This window comes from Oncorhynchus mykiss, chromosome 2 (genome assembly GCF_057628025.1).
Source record: "Oncorhynchus mykiss isolate SJ-2025 chromosome 2, ASM5762802v1, whole genome shotgun sequence".
NCBI classification, from domain to species: domain Eukaryota; kingdom Metazoa; phylum Chordata; class Actinopteri; order Salmoniformes; family Salmonidae; genus Oncorhynchus; species Oncorhynchus mykiss.
Genome location: NC_143023.1, coordinates 50,775,659 through 50,793,372, shown reverse-complemented (window position 1 = coordinate 50,793,372; position 17,714 = coordinate 50,775,659). Strand labels below are relative to the sequence as shown.

The window sequence follows — 17,714 nt, the reverse complement described above, 5'->3', positions numbered from 1 at the left end:
GATGGAACCAGCCTGATCACTGTGTTCACCATATAATGTCCAGGGTATAACCAATCCTGGCACCAGCCTGATCACTGTGTTTACCATATAATGTGCAGGGTATAACCTAGCCTGATGGAACCAGCCTGATCACTGTGTTCACCATATAATGTCCAGGGTATAGCCTAGCCTGGCACCAGACTGAACACTGTGTTCACCATAGAATGTCCAGGGTATAACCTAGCACGGCACCAGCCTGATCAGTGTCCACAATATAATGTCCAGTGTATAACCTAGCCTGGTGGAACCAGCCTGATCACTGTGTTCACCATATAATTTCCAGGGTATAACCTAGCCTGGTGGCACCAGCCTGATCACTGTGTTCACCATATTATGTCCAGGGTATAACCTAGCCTGATGGAACCAGCCTGATCACTGTGTTCACCATATAATGTCCAGGGTATAACCAAGCATGGCACCAGCCTGATCAGTGTACACCATATCATGTCCAGGGTATAACCTAGCCTGGTGGAAGCAGCCTGATCACTGTGTTCACCATATAATGTCCAGGGTATAACCTAGAATGGCACCAGCCTGATCACTGTGTTCACCATATAATGTCCAGGGTATAACCTAGCCCGGTGGCACCAGTCTGATCACTGTGTTCACCATATAATGTCCAGGGTATAACCTAGCCTGGTGGCACCAGCCTGATCACTGTGTCCACCATATAATGTCCAGGGTATAACCTAGCCTGGCACCAGCCTGATCAGTGTCCACCATATAATGTCCAGGGTATAACCTAGCCTGATGGAAGCAGCCTGATCACTGTGTTCACCATATAATGTTCAGGGTATAACCTATCCTGGCACCAGTCTGATCACTGTGTTCACCATATAATGTCCAGGGTATAACCTAGCCTGGTGGCACCAGCCTGATCACTGTGTACACCATATAATGTTCAGGGTATAACTTAGCCTGGCACCAGCCTGATCACTGTGTTCACCATATCATGTCCAGGGTATAGCCTAGCCTGGTACCAGACTGAACACTGTGTTCACCATATAATGTCCAGGGTATAACCTAGCCTGGCACCTGCCTGATCACTGTGTTCACCATATAATGTCCAGGGTATAACCTAGACTGGCACCAGCCTGATCACTGTTCACCATATAATGTCCAAGGTATAGCCTAACCTGTCACCAGCCTGATCACTGTGTCCACCATATAATGTCCAGGGTATAACCTAGCACGGCACTAGCCTGATCATTGTCCACATTATAATGTCCAGTGTATAACCTAGCCTGGTGGAACCAGCCTGATCACTGTGTTCACCATATAATGTCCAGGGTATAACCTAGCCTGGCACCAGCCTGAACACTGTTCACCATATAATGTCCAGGGTATAACCTAGCCTGGCACCAGCCTGATCACTGTGTTCACCATATAATGTCCAGGGAATAACCTAGCCTGGCACCAGCCTGATCAGTGTCCACCCTATAATGTCCAGGGTATAACCTAGCCTGGTGGAACGAGCCTGATCACTCTGTTCACCATATAATGTCCAGGGTATAACCTAGCCTGGCACCAGCCTGATCACTATGTTCACCATATAATGTCCAGAGTATAACCTAGCCTGGCACCAGCCTGATCAGTGTCCACCATATAATGTCCAGGGTATAACCTATTATGGCACCAGCCTGATCAGTGTCCACCATATAATGTCCAGGCTATAACCTTGCCTGATGGAACCAGCCTGATCATTGTGTTCACCATATAATGTCCAAGGTATAACCTAGCCTGGCACCAGCCTGATCAATGTATTCACCATATCATGTCCAGGGTATAACCTAGCCTGGCACCAGCCTGATCACTGTGTTCACCATATAATGTTCAGGGTATAACCTAGCCTGGCACCAGCCTGATAAGTGTTGACCATATTATGTCCAGGGTATAACCTAGCCTGATGGAACCAGCATGATCACTGTGTTCACCATATAATGTCCAGGGTATAACCAAGCCTGGCACCAGCCTGATCACTGTGTTCACCATATAATGTCCAGGGTATAACCAAGCCTGGCACCAGCCTGATCACTGTGTCCACCATAAAATGTCCAGGGTATAACCTAGCCTGGCACCAGCCTGATCACTGTGTTCACAATATAATGTCCAGGGTATAACCAAGCATGGCACCAGCCTGATCACTGTGTCCACCATAAAATGTCCAGGGTATAACCTAGCCTGGTACCAGCCTGATCTCTGTGCCCACCATATAATGTCCAGGGTATAACCTAGCCTGTTACCAGCCTGATCAGTGTCCACCATATAATGTCCAAGGTATAACCTAGCCTGGTGGAACCAGCCTGATCACTGTGTCCACCATATAATGTCCAGGGTATAACCTAGCCTAGCACCAGCCTGATCAGTGTCCACCATATAATGTCCAGCGTATAACCTATTATGGCACCAGCCTGATCAGTGTCCACCATATAATGTCCAAGGTATAGCCTAACCTGGCACCAGCCTGATCACTCTGTTCACCATAAAATGTCCAGGGTATAACCTAGCCTGGCACCAGCCTGATCACTGTGTTCACCATATAATGTCCAGGGAATAACCTAGCCTGGCACCAGCCTGATCAGTGTCCACCATATAATGTCCAGGGTATAACCTAGCATGGCACCAGCCTGATCAGTGTCCACCCTATAATGTCCAGGGTATAACCTAGCCTGGTGGAACGAGCCTGATCACTCTGTTCACCATATAATGTCCAGGGTATAACCAAGCCTGGCACCAGCCTGATCACTGTGTTCACCATATAATGTCCAGGGTATAACCTAGCCTGGCACCAGCCTGATCTCTGTGTTCACCATATAATGTCCAGGGTATAACCTAGCACGGCACCAGCCTGATCAGTGTCCACAATATAATGTCCAGTGTATAACCTAGCCTGGTGGAACCAGCCTGATCACTGTGTTCACCATATAATGTCCAAGGTATAGCCTAACCTGGCACCAGCCTGATCACTCTGTTCACCATATAATGTCCAGGGTGTAACATAGCCTGGCACCAGCCTGATCTCTGTGTTCACCATATAATGTCCAGGGTATAACCAAGCATGGCACCAGCCTGATCTCTGTGCCCACCATATAATGTCCAGGGTATAACCTAGCCTGTTACCAGCCTGATCAGTGTCCACCATATAATGTCCAGGGTATAACCTAGCACGGCACCAGCCTGATCAGTGTCCACAACATAATGTCCAGTGTATAACCTAGCCTGGTGGAACCAGCCTGATCACTGTGTTAACCATATAATGTCCAAGGTATAGCCTAACCTGGCACCAGCCTGATCTCTGTGTTCGCCATATAATGTCCAGGGTATTACCAAGCATGGCACCAGCCTGATCACTGTGTCCACCATATAATGTCCAGGGTATAACCTAGCATGGCACCAGCCTGATCACTGTGTTTACCATATAATGTCCAGGGTATAACCTAGCCTGGCACCAGCCTGATCAGTGTCCACCATATAATGTCCAGGGTATAACCTAGCCTGATGGAACCAGCCTGATCACTGTGTTCACCATATAATGTGCAGGGTATAACCTAGCCTGGCACCAGCCTGATCTCTGTGTTCACCATATAATGTCCAGGGTATAACCTAGCACGGCACCAGCCTGATCAGTGTCCACAATATAATGTCCAGTGTATAACCTAGCCTGGTGGAACCAGCCTGATCACTGTGTTCACCATATAATGTCCAAGGTATAGCCTAACCTGGCACCAGCCTGATCACTCTGTTCACCATATAATGTCCAGGATGTAACATAGCCTGGCACCAGCCTGATCTCTGTGTTCACCATATAATGTCCAGGGTATAACCAAGCATGGCACCAGCCTGATCACTGTGTCCACCATAAAATGTCCAGGGTATAACCTAGCATGGCACCAGCCTGATCACTGTGTTTACCATAAAAGGTCCAGGGTATAACCTAGCCTGGCAACCGCCTGATCTCTGTGCCCACCATTTAAGGTCCAGGGTATGACCTAGCCTGATGGAAGCAGCCTGATCACTGTGTTCACCATATAATGTCCAGGGTATAACCTAGCCTGGCACCAGCCTGATCAGTGTCCACCATATAATGTCCAGGGTATAACCTAGCCCGATGGAACCAGCCTGATCACTGTGTTCACCATATAATGTGCAGGGTATAACCTAGCCTAGCACCAGCCTGATCTCTGTGTCCACCATATAATGTCCAGGGTATAACCTAGCCTGGCACCAGCCTGATCACTGTCAACCATATAATGTCCAGGGTATAACCTAGCCTGGTGGCACCAGCCTGATCACTGTGTACACCATATAATGTCCAGGGTATAACTTAGCCTGGCACCAGCCTGATCACTGTCAACCATATAATGTCCAGGGTATAACCTAGCCTGGTGGCACCAGCTTGATCACTGTGTTCACCATATAATGCCCACGGTATAACCTAGCCTGGTGGCACCAGCTTGATCACTGTGTTCACCATATAATGCCCACGGTATAACCTAGCCTGGCACCAGCTTGATCACTGTGTTCACCATATAATGTCCAGGGTATAACCTAGCCTGGCACCAGCCTGAAAACTGTGTTCACAATATAATGTCCAGGTTATAACCTAGCCTGATGGAACCAGCCTGATCACTGTGGCCACAATATAATGTCCAGGGTATAACCTAGCCTGGCACCAGCCTGATCACTGTGTTCACCATATAATGTCCAGGGTATAACCTAGCCTGGTGGCACCAGCCTGATCACTGTGTTCAACATATAATGTCCAGGGAATAACCTAGCCTGGCACCAGCCTGATCACTGTGTTCACCATATAATATCCAGGGTATAACCTAGCCCGGTAGCACCAGCCTGATCAGTGTCCATCATAAAATGTCCAGGGTATAACCTAGCCTGGAATCAGCCTGATTACTGTGTTCACCATATAATGTCCAGGGTATAACCTAGCCTGGTGGCACCAGCCTGATCACTGTGTTCACCATATAATGTCCAGGGTATAACCTAGGTTAGCACCAGCCTGATTACTGTGTTCACCATATCATGTCCAGAGTATAACCTAGCCTCATGGAACCAGCCTGATAACTGTGTTCACCATATAATGTCCAGGGTATAACCTAGCCTGGTGGAACCAGCCTGATCACTGTGTTCACCATATAATGTCCAGAGTATAACCTAGCCTGGCACCAGCCTGATCACTGTATCCACCATATAATGTCCACCATATAATGTCCAGGGTATAACCTAGCCTGGCACCAGCCTGATCACTGTGTCCACCATATAATGTCCACCATATAATGTCCAGGGTATAACCTGGCCTGGTGGCACCAGTATGATTACTTTGTTCACCATATAATGTCCAGGGTATAGCCTAGCCTGATGGAACCAGCCTGATCACTGTGTCCACCATATAATGTCCAGGGTATAACCTAGCACGGCACCAGCCTGATCAGTGTCCACAACATAATGTCCAGTGTATAACCTAGCCTGGTGGAACCAGCCTGATCACTGTGTTAACCATATAATGTCCAAGGTATAGCCTAACCTGACACCAGCCTGATCTCTGTGTTCACCATATAATGTCCAGGGTATTACCAAGCATGGCACCAGCCTGATCACTGTGTCCACCATATAATGTCCAGGGTATAACCTAGCATGGCACCAGCCTGATCACTGTGTTTACCATTAAATGTCCAGGGTATAACCTAGCCTGGCACCAGCCTGATCAGTGTCCACCATATAATGTCCAGGGTATAACCTAGCCTGATGGAACCAGCCTGATCACTGTGTTCACCATATAATGTGCAGGGTATAATCTAGCCTGGCACCAGCCTGATCTCTGTGTCCACCATATAATGTCCAGGGTATAACCTAGCCTGATGGAACCTGCCTGATCACTGTGTTCACCATATAATGTCCAGGGTATAACCAAGCCTGGCACCAGCCTGATCACTGTGTTCACCATATAATGCCCAGGGTATAACCTAGCCTGGCACCAGCCTGATCACTGTCCACCATATAATGTCCAGGGTATAACCTAGCCTGGCACCAGCCTGATCAGTGTCCACCATATAATGTCCAGGGTATAACCTAGCCTGGTGGCACCAGCTTGATCACTGTGTTCACCATATAATGCCCACGGTATAACCTAGCCTGGCACCAGCCTGATCACTGTGTTCACCATATAATGTCCAGGGTATAACCTAGCCTGGCACCAGCCTGAACACTGTGTTCACAATATAATGTCCAGGGTATAACCTAGCCTGATGGAACCAGCCTGATCACTGTGTCCACAATATAATGTCCAGGGTATAACCTAGCCTGGCACCAGCCTGATCACTGTGTTCACCATATAATGTCCAGGGAATAACCTAGCCTGGCACCAGCCTGATCACTGTGTTCACCATATAATATCCAGGGTATAACCTAGCCCGGTAGCACCAGCCTGATCAGTGTCCATCATAAAATGTCCAGGGTATAACCTAGCCTGGAATCAGCCTGATTACTGTGTTCACCATATAATGTCCAGGGTATAACCTAGCCTGGTGGCACCAGCCTGATCACTGTGTTCACCATATAATGTCCAGGGTATAACCTAGGTTAGCACCAGCCTGATCACTGTGTTCACCATATAATGTCCAGGGTATAACCTAGCCTGGTGGCACCAGCCTGATCACTGTGTTCACCATATAATGTCCAGGGTATAACCTAGCCTGGAACCAGCCTGATCACTGTGTTCACCATATAATGTCCAGGTTATAACCTAGCCTGATGCAACCAGCCTGATCACTGTGTTCACCATATAATGTCCAGGGTATAACCTAGCCTGGTGGCACCAGCCTGATCACTGTGTTCACCATATTATGTCCAGGGTATAACCTAGCCTGGAACCAGCCTGATCACTGTGTTCACCATATAATGTCCAGGTTATAACCTAGCCTGATGCAACCAGCCTGATCACTGTGTTCACCATATAATGCCCAGAGTATAACCTAGCCTGGTGGAACCAGCTTGATCACTGTGTTCACCATATAATGTCCAGGGTATAACCTAGCCTGGCACCAGCCTGATCACTGTATCCACCATATAATGTCCACCATATAATGTCCAGGGTATAACCTAGCCTGGCACCAGCCTGATCACTGTGTCCACCATATAATGTCCAGGGTATAACCTGGCCTGGTGGCACCAGTATGATTACTTTGTTCACCATATAATGTCCAGGGTATAGCCTAGCCTGATGGAACCAGCCTGATCACTGTGTTCAACATATAATGTCCAGGGTATAACCTAGCCTGATGGAACCAGCCTGATCACTGTGTTCAACATTTAAGGTCCAGGGTATAACCTAGCCTGGTGGCACCAGCCTGATCACTGTTCACCATTGATAATGTAATTAGTGCTCTGTGTGTGTGTGACCGACCAGTATCTTTGATGAGGGGCCAGGAGATGATCTTTGCTGCTATGCCCATCAATGTGGCTCTGGCAAAGACCTCACCTCCAGCCTGTTCACCACTGGTCCTCGATGGAGAGAACAGAATTAGGTAGCACTCAGCGATAATAATCATACAAGACATATATTACTTTTTACAATATTTTGTTATTATTGAATCGAATGGTACTATCAATGGGGGGGATGAGACACCAAAAAATAACTTTGTAGGCTAATTAGTACGAGAATAGTGCCATCTTCCTGCATCTCATATCTGCCTGTAGTTATTGAACACTCCCTTCTGGACCCATGAGGCAAACTCAGTCATATCCAGGAAGGTGTGCCATGCACTCCACCCCTCCTGCCCCCTGACTGCACATGTCCATAATCTGTAATAATTACATAGATGGAAGGGACTTCATCACCCACTGGAGACTTGAAGACAGAACCTCACACAGAGACCTGTGCATGTCAGTGTGTTAGACAGACAAATCCATAGATTTGGGAAATATACCATAGAAATATATTTCTATCTCTGGTTAGACAGCTGAAGTGGTACTCTACACACAACTGACTTTGATGTATTAGGTAAAGGGTAGGCATGCTGTCTTTATAAAGAACATCAATATGATATGTACAGCACAATCATTTGTCTAACACAAACACACCCATCGACTTTATGCATCTACACTCAAGCTGGCCATGTTTGTGCCATGTCCACGTGTAGCCTACCTACACCTGTAGGGATAGTAGTTCTGGGATTTGTCTCCCCGGGAAAGATCTGACAGCGGATATCAGGAAAGACGAAAGTAGCCAGTTATAGAATCTTGTGTTGTAGGATAGCTGAGCTGACTTGAACGCTGCAGGCATTCAACTTGCAGCAGTTAATATGGTTTCCACGGTGACGTGATAAAACATTCAAACTAAGTTGCCAGTTACTTTCGTGGCAAGGCATTGTACAACGACTGTCTAGTGAAACACCTTCCAGACACTGGCTCTTGCCATAACTGATTTGACAGAAATATCCGCTAGATTGGCTAGCCAGCTGCAGCTAAACTGCTGCCAGCTTGGCTAAACAAGAGGTCTGCGCAGGCTGAACATGTTGAGATGGGCGAGTCAATCACCAAGGGCAGAAGTCCTCATCTTGAAAACTCTTACTAGCCAGCTACCACCTGGTACTCTACCCTGCACCTTAGAGAGAGTGCTTGCCCTATGGACAAAGAAAGAGTCATAGAACAATGGTCACTAGCTCTGGAAAAAAATTAAGAGACCACTGCAAAATTTTCAGATTCTCTGGTTTTACAATTTATAGGTATGTGTTTGGGTAAAATTAACATTTTTGTTTTATTCTATAAACTACTGACAACATTTCTCCCAAATTCAAAATATTGTAATTTAGAGCATTTATTTGCAGAAAATGACAACTGGTCAAAATAACAATAAAGACGCAGTGTTGTCAGACCTCGAATAATGTAAAGAAAATGAGTTCATATTCATTTTTAAACATCACAATACTAATGTTTTAACTTAGGAAGAGTTCAGAAATCAATATTTGTTGGAATAACTTCCACCAGTCTTCCATATTTTGACCAGTCATTTTCTGCAAATAAATGCTCCAAATTACAATATTTTGTGGTCAGTAGTTTCTAGAAAACAACAATGTTTATTTTACCCAAACACATACAGTTGAAGTCAGATGTTTACATACACTTAGGTTGGAGTCATTAAAACTCTTTTTTCAACCACTCCACAAATTTCTTGTTAACAAACTATAGTTTGGGCAAGTCGGTTAGGACATCTACTTTGTGCATGTGTAACATGCACCGATTGAAACGCTATTAGCGCGCACCACCGCTAACTAGCTAGCCATTTCACACCGGTTACACATGACACAAGTCATTTTTCCAACAATTGTTTACAGACATATCATTTCACTTATCACTGTATCACAATTCCAGTGGGTCAGAAGTTTACATACACTTAGTTGACTGTGCCTTTAAACAGCTTGGAAAATTCCAGAAAATGATGTCATGGCCTTAGAAGCTTCTGATAGGCTAATTAACATCATTTGAGTCAATTGGAGGTGTACCTGTGGATGTATTTCAAGGCCTACCTTCAAACTCAGTGCCTCTTTGCTTGACATCATGAGAAAAATGAAAGAAATTAGCCAAGACCTCAGAAAAACAATTGTAGACCTCCGCAAGTCTGGTTCACCCTTGGGGCAATTTCCAAATGCCTGAAGGTACCACTTTCATCTTTACAAGCACGCAAGTATGAACACCATTGGTGTCACGCTCGCTATCCTCAAACTCCCTGTCATAAATCAACCAAGGCGCAGCGTGTATGTAGTTCCACATTTTTTTATGAAAGTGAAACCGAAATAACCAAACAGGTAAACAGCAAAGACCGTGATGCAACCGAGGTGCACACAAACGGAAAAATAATTACCCACAAAACACAGGTGGGAAAAGGCTACCTAAGTATGGTTCTCAATCAGAGACAACGATTGACAGCTGCCTCTAATTGGGAACTATACCAGGCCAAACGCATAGAAATAGAAAACATAGAAAAAAAACACATAGAATGCCCACCCCAACTCACGCCCTGACCAAACCAAAATAGAGACGTTGTGGGGAGGGACTGGTGCACTTCACAAAATAGATGGTCTCGTGAGGAGGGAAAAGTATGTGGATATATTGAACCAACATCTCAAGACATCAGTCAGGAAGTTAAAGCTTGGTCGCAAATGGGTCTTCCAAATGGACAATGACCCCAAGCATACTTCCAAAGTTGTGGCAAAATGGCTTAAGGACAACAAAGTCAAGGTATTGAAGTGGCCATCACAAAGCCCTGACCTCAATCCTACTGAAAAAGCATGTGCGAGCAAGGAGGCCAACAAACCTGACTAAGTTACACCAGCTCTGTAATGATTAAATGTAAAGAATTTAGAAAAACTGAGTTTAAATGTATTTGGCTAAGGTGTATGTAAACTTCCGACTTCAACTGTACCTATAAAAAGTAAAACCAGAGAAACTGCCAATTTAGTATTCAGACCCCTTGACTTTCTCCAGATTTTGTTATTCTAAAATGGATTAAATAAAAACATTTCCTCCGCAATCTACACACAATACTTCATAATGAAAAATGTAAGAATTCAGACCCTTTGCTATGAGAGACTTGAAAATGAGCTCAGGGGTATCCTGCATCCTGGGTGGTAGTTCAACTAGGGTGAAGACAAGGCAGAACAGGGCTCATACACCACAGTAGAGGAACCCTGCTCTAGGCTATGTATTACCTACATATACCTGGGTGGTAGTTCAACTAGGGTGAAGACAAGGTAGAACAGGGCTTCTACACCACAGTAGAGGAACCCTGCTCTAGGCTATGTATTACCTTCATATACCTGGGTGGTAGTTCAACTAGGGTGAAGACAAGGTAGAACAGGGCTTATACACCACAGTGTTGGTCTTAGAAGAACAAGTCAAATGTTTGGCATCTCACCTCCTTTCTATACCTCCTTCTCTTTCCCTCCCTCTCTCTGCCCTACAAACAGAGCCCTGAGCAGCTTACATCAAGCTCCCAACATCAATACACACTTACGCACGTGTGAGTACACACAGTCTCTCTCTCTCTCCCTCTCTCTCACACACACATTCAGAAACACCCTCCCCACCTACTGTCTCTTTTCAGTTTGGCCCGTGTGTTTGGCAGAGCTACAGGGGTTGCTAGGGGGACCGGATTATTTAGCTGGTTAATGATTGTGGTGCGATGGTAGGGGGTCACTCCGTCACATCAGCCCTGATCTGGAAAACCCCTACCACACACACATTAACACAAACACACCCTACTCCACCCCCTGCCATCCGCCCACCATACACACTAAAGAACATGTCTCTCAAAAGTATACTACAGTACAGTGGTGAAATCCTATTTCAACAGCCTGAGGGAGATAAGGAAACAGCTCTCTCTCATCCTACCCAGCCCTCATCCCACCCAGCCCTCATCCCCAAACTAAACCACACAGCCTGACTCCCTCCATCCCAGTTACCAGCCTGTTCTTCTCGCATGCTTCGATCCCCTCACCCCTCCTTTCCCCCAGAACCACACATACACTCCCATAACACACAAACCAGATACTGTATAGAGGCCCAGAATATAACACATTCTACTACACCGGATTCATGGAACAGAAGTTCTACATGCCACACAGACCCAAATAGAACTGGACTGCTCTGTTTCTTACTGGACTCTCATGCTGCACTAGAGGAATAGGAGTTTCAGGAGTGCACTCGGGGCAAAGGAGGGAGAGAGAGAGAGAGAGAGACCATAATTAAGACACAATGAGCTGTTCTTCCTATAACCTCATTCTACCACCTCCAAGCAGGCTTCCAGTGAAGAACATTCCTCTCGGCTGTATAGGCCAAATGAACCACTTCCGTAATTCAAACATGCCACACACGCCAGTGATTCGTCCAAATAATCCACGATGCAAAAACCAGCGCAACAGATCAAGACTTGTTCTTCTCAACCCTAATATCCCTTGTGTTCTCAACAAACCTAACTTCAGCTATGAAAGTAACTCAATATATATAACTTATTGGTGGAGCATAGGGTTGCAAAGGGTCAGAAACTGTCCGGTATATTTCCAGAATTTTTGCGAAATTTTTCGATGGGAAGTTATTAAGCCCGAGATTTTGGGGAATTTTGCCTAAATTCATCAAAAAAGATAGCTTATAACAGTGAACCTTTTTTTGTGGTATACACATAAGGCCATTCTAGGTCTTGTGGCATATTTTGGTTAAACTATCCCCATTTCAATGGAATTGCAACCCTCTGCATGCACAGTGCATTCTTCCATCACATGTACAGTGCATTCTTCTCTTTCTTGCTTTCTGGTAAGTTTTGATTACAATACTGGGTGGGGTGATTATATTTTATATGACATACATGCTTTTTTGTTAACAAGTAAACAGTAGCCTACAGAAAAGTGTGTTTAAATCATTTCTAACTTGTTAACAATTTCTGCAAGTTAGTTTTTGCTACCATGTGGGTTTTAGCTTGCTTGAGCCTGCTAACTGAGGAGTGTTAATTCACCTGTTTCTATACATGTTTCATTTTAAAACAGTTATCTTACAAATGCGTTGTTTAATCTAGCTGCTTAACTATTTATCTGTACATGGAATTGTATTTATTTATTTTTACTTGTTTTATTCTAATCTTTACAGGAAAATACCACAGGCACTATCTGATGTGTGGAGACATTTCACTGCAGCTAATGTAGGAAAAGCTGTGTACATTTGCAAATGCTGTGCCAAATCATATGTGAGGAAAAAGTCCCTCTACTTCTATTTGAGGTGAAAATGATGAATCAGACACCTTATCGATAGCAACAGCTCATGGTCCTCCTGGAATCAGATGTTTTTTAGACTCAATGGAGGAACGTAGTCAGAGAAATGCTGATGAATGTCTTGCTTGAGCCGTGTATGCAACTGGTTCATCTCTGATGCTCACAGGCAATGTGTATTGTTAGAGATTTCTGAAAGTTCTTTGCCCAGCAAACACCCCTACAACCAGACATGCTTTATCTACTCATTTGCTGGATGCAGAGTTCAACAGAGTTGAAGTGAAGGTCAAGCAAATCATAGAGAAAGCAGACTGTATTGCAATCCTCTCTGATGGGTGGTTGAATGTTCGTGGGCAAGGAATAATTAACTACATCATCTCCACCCCTCAACCAGTATTCTACAAGAGCACAGACACAAGGGACAACAGACACACCAGTCTCTACATTGCAGATGAGCTGAAGGCAGTCATCAATGACCTTGGACCACAGAAGGTATTTGCACAGGCGACAGACAATGCTGCAAACATGAAGGCTGCTTGGTCTAAAGTGGAGTCCTACCCTCACATCACACCCATTGGCTGTGCTGCTCATGCATTGAATCTGCTCCTCAAGGACATCATGGCACTGAAAACAATGGATACACTCTACAAGAGAGCCAAGGAAATGGTTATGTATGTGAAGGGTCATCAAGTTATAGCAGCAAAGTGAGAAGAATAAGAGCACCACATTGAAGCTGCCCAGCAACACCCATTGGGGTGGTGTTGTCATCATGTTTGACAGTCTCCTGGAGGGGAAGGAGTCTCTCCAAGAAATGGCCATATCACTGTCTGCTGATATGGACAGCCCCATCAAGAGGATCCTCTTGGATGATGTATTTTGGGAGAGAGTGGTAAGCAGCCTGAAACCTCCGAAACCTATAGCAGTAGCCATTCCACGGATTGAGGGAGACAATGCCATCCTGTCTGATGTTCAGACTCTGCTTGCAGATGTAAGAGAAGAAATCCATACTGCCCTGCCCACTTCACTGTTGCTCCAAGCAGAGGAAACTGCAGTTCTGAAATACATCAAAAAGCGTGAAGACTTCTACCTGAAGCCCATAGACGCTGCAGCGTACATGTTGGACCCCAAGTATGCTGGCAAGAGCATCCTGTCTGGTGCAGATATCAACAAGGCCTATGGTGTCATCACTACCGTGTCTCACCACCTTGGCCTGGATGAGGGCAAGGTTCTTGGCAGTCTGGCGAAGTACACTTCCAAGGGCTTTGTGATGGAGATGCAATATGGCAGTCGTACCAACATATCTCATCAGCCACCTGGTGGAAGGGACTTTGTGGATCTGAGGCTCTTTCTCCTGTTGCCTCCATCATCCTCCAAATCCAACCAACATCAGCCGCCTCAGAGCGCAACTGGTCCTTGTTTGACAACACACACCAAAGCACGCAACAGACTGACCAATACACGGGTTGAAAAATTGGTGGCCATCCAGGCAAATTTGAGACTTTTTGAGCCTGACAACAAGCCATCCTCAACAAGGTTGGAAAGTGACAGTGAAGATGAGGCCTCAGAGTCCGATGTTCAAGAGGTGGACATTGAGGAGGTCCAGGGAGAAGACATGGAAGCCTGAGAGGAAGACAACCAAAGCTTTAGTTTCTAGACTATCATTTGTCCGTTAATTCCCATATATTTCCCACGGAAAGTTTCCACCTCTGCATACTGTTCATGCAGTGGGCTGGGGGGAACTTTCCCTTTAAAGAGAATAGGGTGCCAGATGGTGAAGCATTATTCATTACTCCAGAGAAAGCATGTCCACTGCTCCAGAGTCCAATGGCAGCGAGCTTTACACCACTCCAGTCGACTCTTGGCCTTGCACATGGTAATCTTTGGCTTGTGTGCGGCTGCTCGGCCATGGAAACCCATTTCATGAAGCTCTTGACGAACAGTTATTGTGCTGGTGTTGCTTCCAGAAGCAGTTTGGAACTCGGTAGTGAGTGTTGCAACCGAGAACAGGCAATTTGTTTAAAAACTGATAGAGACATACCCCAAGCGACTTAGCTGTAATCGCAGCAAAAGGTGGCGCTATAAAGTATTAACTTAAGGGGGTTGAATAATTTTGCACGACCAATTTTTCAATTTTTGATTTGTTAAAAAAGTTTGAAATATCCAATAAATGTCGTTCCACTTCATGATTGTGTCCCACTTGTTGTTGATTCTTCACAAAAAAATACAGTTTTATATCTTTATGTTTGAAGCCTGAAATGTGGCAAAAGGTCGCAAAGTTCAAGGGGGCCAAATACTTTCGCAAGGCACTGTCTGTGTGTGTATGAATATATATATATATATAATTTTTTTTTTTTTTTTTTTTTTTTTTTTTTACACCTTTATTTAGGCTAGTTGAGAACAAGACCTTGCCAACTGCGACCTTGCCAACTGCGACCTGGCCAAGATAAAGCAAAGCAGTGCGACACAAACGACAACACAGTCACACATGGAATACACAAACATACAGTCAATAACACAATAGAGAAAGTGTGCAAATGAAGTAAGATTAGGGAGGTAAAGCAATAAATAGGCCATGGTGGCGAAATAATTACAATATAGCAATTAAACACGGGAGTGATAGATGTGCAGAAGATGAATGTGCAAGTAGAGATACTGGGGTGCAAATGAGCAACAAAAAAAAATAACAGTATGGGAATGAGGTAGTTGGGTGGGCTATTTACAGATGGGCTATGTAAAGGTGCAATGACCTGTGAGCAGCTCTGACAGCTGGTGCTTAAAGCTAGTGAGGGAGATATGAGTCTCCAGCTTCAGTAATTTTTGCAGTTTGTTCCAGTCATTGGCTGCAGAGGACTGGAAGGAAAGGCAGCCAAAGGAGGAATAGGCTTTGGGGGTGACCAGTGAAATATACCTGCTGGAGCACGTGCTACGGGTGGGTGCTGCTATGGTGACCAGTGAGCTGAGATAAGGTGGGGCTTTGCCTAGCAAAGACTCATAGATGACCTCGAGCCAGTGGGTTGGGCAACGAATATGAAGCGAGAGCCAACCAACAAGAGCGTACAGGTCGCAGTGGTGGGTAGTATATGGGGCTTTGGTGACAAAACGGATGGCACTGTGAAAGACTGCATTCAATTTGCTGAGTAGAGTGCTGTAAAGGACATATTTTCTATAGAGGCATACTAAGACAAAAACATGACAGTGTGTAAATGATAACCATTAGTGCTATAAATGAAAACATGTATAAAAATGTTGGAAGTAAAACCTGGAATTAAGAAATTAACTATGCAAATGAGCAAAAGCTGTGTGCATTAAGGAAATAAAGTGAGTAAAAAAAAAAAAAGTGGAATATTATTGCGTTGCGCCCTCTGCCCTCAGAACAGCCTCAATTCGTTGGGGCATGGACTCTACAAGGTGTCGAAAACATTCCACACACTCAACCCGGTGTGCCTGGCACCTACTACCATACCCTGTTCAAAAGCACTTCAATATTTTGTCTTGCCCATTCACCCTGTGAATGGCACAAATACACGTCTCAATTGTCTCAAGGCTTAAAAATCCTTCTGTAACCCGTCTCCTCCCCTTCATCTACACTGATTGAAGTGGATTTAATAGGTGACATCAATAAGGGATCATAGCTTTCACCTGGTCAGTCTGTCATGGAAATAGCAGGTGTTTTGTACACTCAGGTGACCGTCTCTAAAAAGCACCTGTTCAGTGAATTAAGCAAATACATACTCAGGCTATTAATTGAAGTTTGACAGTTTATTAATTTAACAATATGTTGGTTATTGCCTTGGATTGAATAAGAACATATCATGATGTAAATAAAATGTTCTATATTTGGAGACAATTTGCACCACTTCTATAGAATCAACCATATTTTGTATTTTATTTAACTAGGCATGTCAGTTAAGAACAAATTCTTATTTTACAATGACAGCCTACCCCAGCCAAACCCTCCCCTAACCCAGACGACACTGGGCAAATAGTCTGCCGCCCTATGGGACTCCCGATCACGGCCGGTTGTGATACAGCCGGGTATCGAACCAGGGTCTGTAGTGATGCCTCTAGCACTGAGATGCAGTGCCATAGACCGCTGTGACATTAGGGAGCCAAAATAGGGCATAGGCTGCCATTTGGGACCCAGAAGACACTCATGGCGCATTTCCATACATGATTTACCCCAGTGTTTAACGCAGAAGGGTCAGACTCATCTGTTTCCATCTAAACGGGCCGGCACCCATATCTCACTGGGCCATGGCTCTGTCTCACTGGGCCATGGCTCCGTCTCACTGGGCCATGGCTACGTCTCACTGGGCCATGGCTCCGTCTCACTGGGCCATGAATCCGTCTCACTGGGCCATGAATCCGTCTCACTGGATCATGGCTCCGTCTCACTGGGCCATGAATCCGTCTCACTGGATCATGGCTCATCTCACTGGGCCATGAATCCATCTCACTGGGACATGAATCCATCTCACTGGGACATGAATCCATCTCACTGGGCCATGAATCCATCTCACTGGGCCATGAATCCATCTCACTGGGCCATGAATCCATCTCACTGGGCCATGAATCCATCTCACTGGGCCATGAATCAATCTCACTGGGCCATGAATCAGTCTCACTGGGCCATGAATCCGTCTCACTGGGCCATGAATCCGTCTCACTGGGCCATGAATCCGTCTCACTGGGCCATGAATCCGTCTCACTGGGCCATGGCTCCGTCTCACTGGCCATGAATCAGTCTCACTGGGCCCTGAATCCATCTCACTGGGCCATGAATCCATCTCACTGGGCCATGAATCCATCTCACTGGGCCATGAATCAATCTCACTGGGCCATGAATCAGTCTCACTGGGCCATGAATCCGTCTCACTGGGCCATGAATCCGTCTCACTGGGCCAT

The 17,714-nt window shown here is 45.4% G+C and overlaps 2 protein-coding genes across 15 annotated transcripts in view; one reads left to right on the top strand and one right to left on the bottom strand.

Moving 5' to 3' along the window:
* The window catches only part of rbm41 (RNA binding motif protein 41), a 218,449-nt gene that overhangs the window by 145,384 nt on the left and 55,351 nt on the right, over positions 1-17,714 (top strand). Inside the window, exons 4-5 of one of the 7 annotated variants that reach the window (XM_090201573.1) lie at positions 11,019-11,071; positions 12,691-16,146. The exons of 4 other annotated variants lie outside the window; for them this stretch is intronic. In XM_090201573.1, coding sequence (XP_090057699.1) covers positions 13,579-14,433 — 855 coding nt within the window. In that variant the 5' untranslated portion in view covers positions 11,019-11,071; positions 12,691-13,578 and the 3' untranslated portion in view covers positions 14,434-16,146. Of the gene's footprint in view, positions 1-11,018; positions 16,147-17,714 lie in introns of those variants that run through there. 2 more of the 7 variants (XM_090201578.1, XM_090201574.1) reach the window with 2 other exon arrangements.
* Positions 1-17,714, bottom strand: part of LOC110491126 (Krueppel-like factor 8) — a 161,890-nt gene that overhangs the window by 139,453 nt on the left and 4,723 nt on the right. For 4 of the 8 annotated variants that reach the window (XM_090201590.1, XM_090201609.1, XM_090201594.1 and 1 more), the window contains exon 1: positions 7,457-7,555. The exons of the other annotated variants lie outside the window; for them this stretch is intronic. The gene's annotated coding sequence lies outside the window, so the exon portion shown is untranslated. Of the gene's footprint in view, positions 1-7,456; positions 7,556-17,714 lie in introns of those variants that run through there. 8 annotated transcript variants of the gene reach the window in all.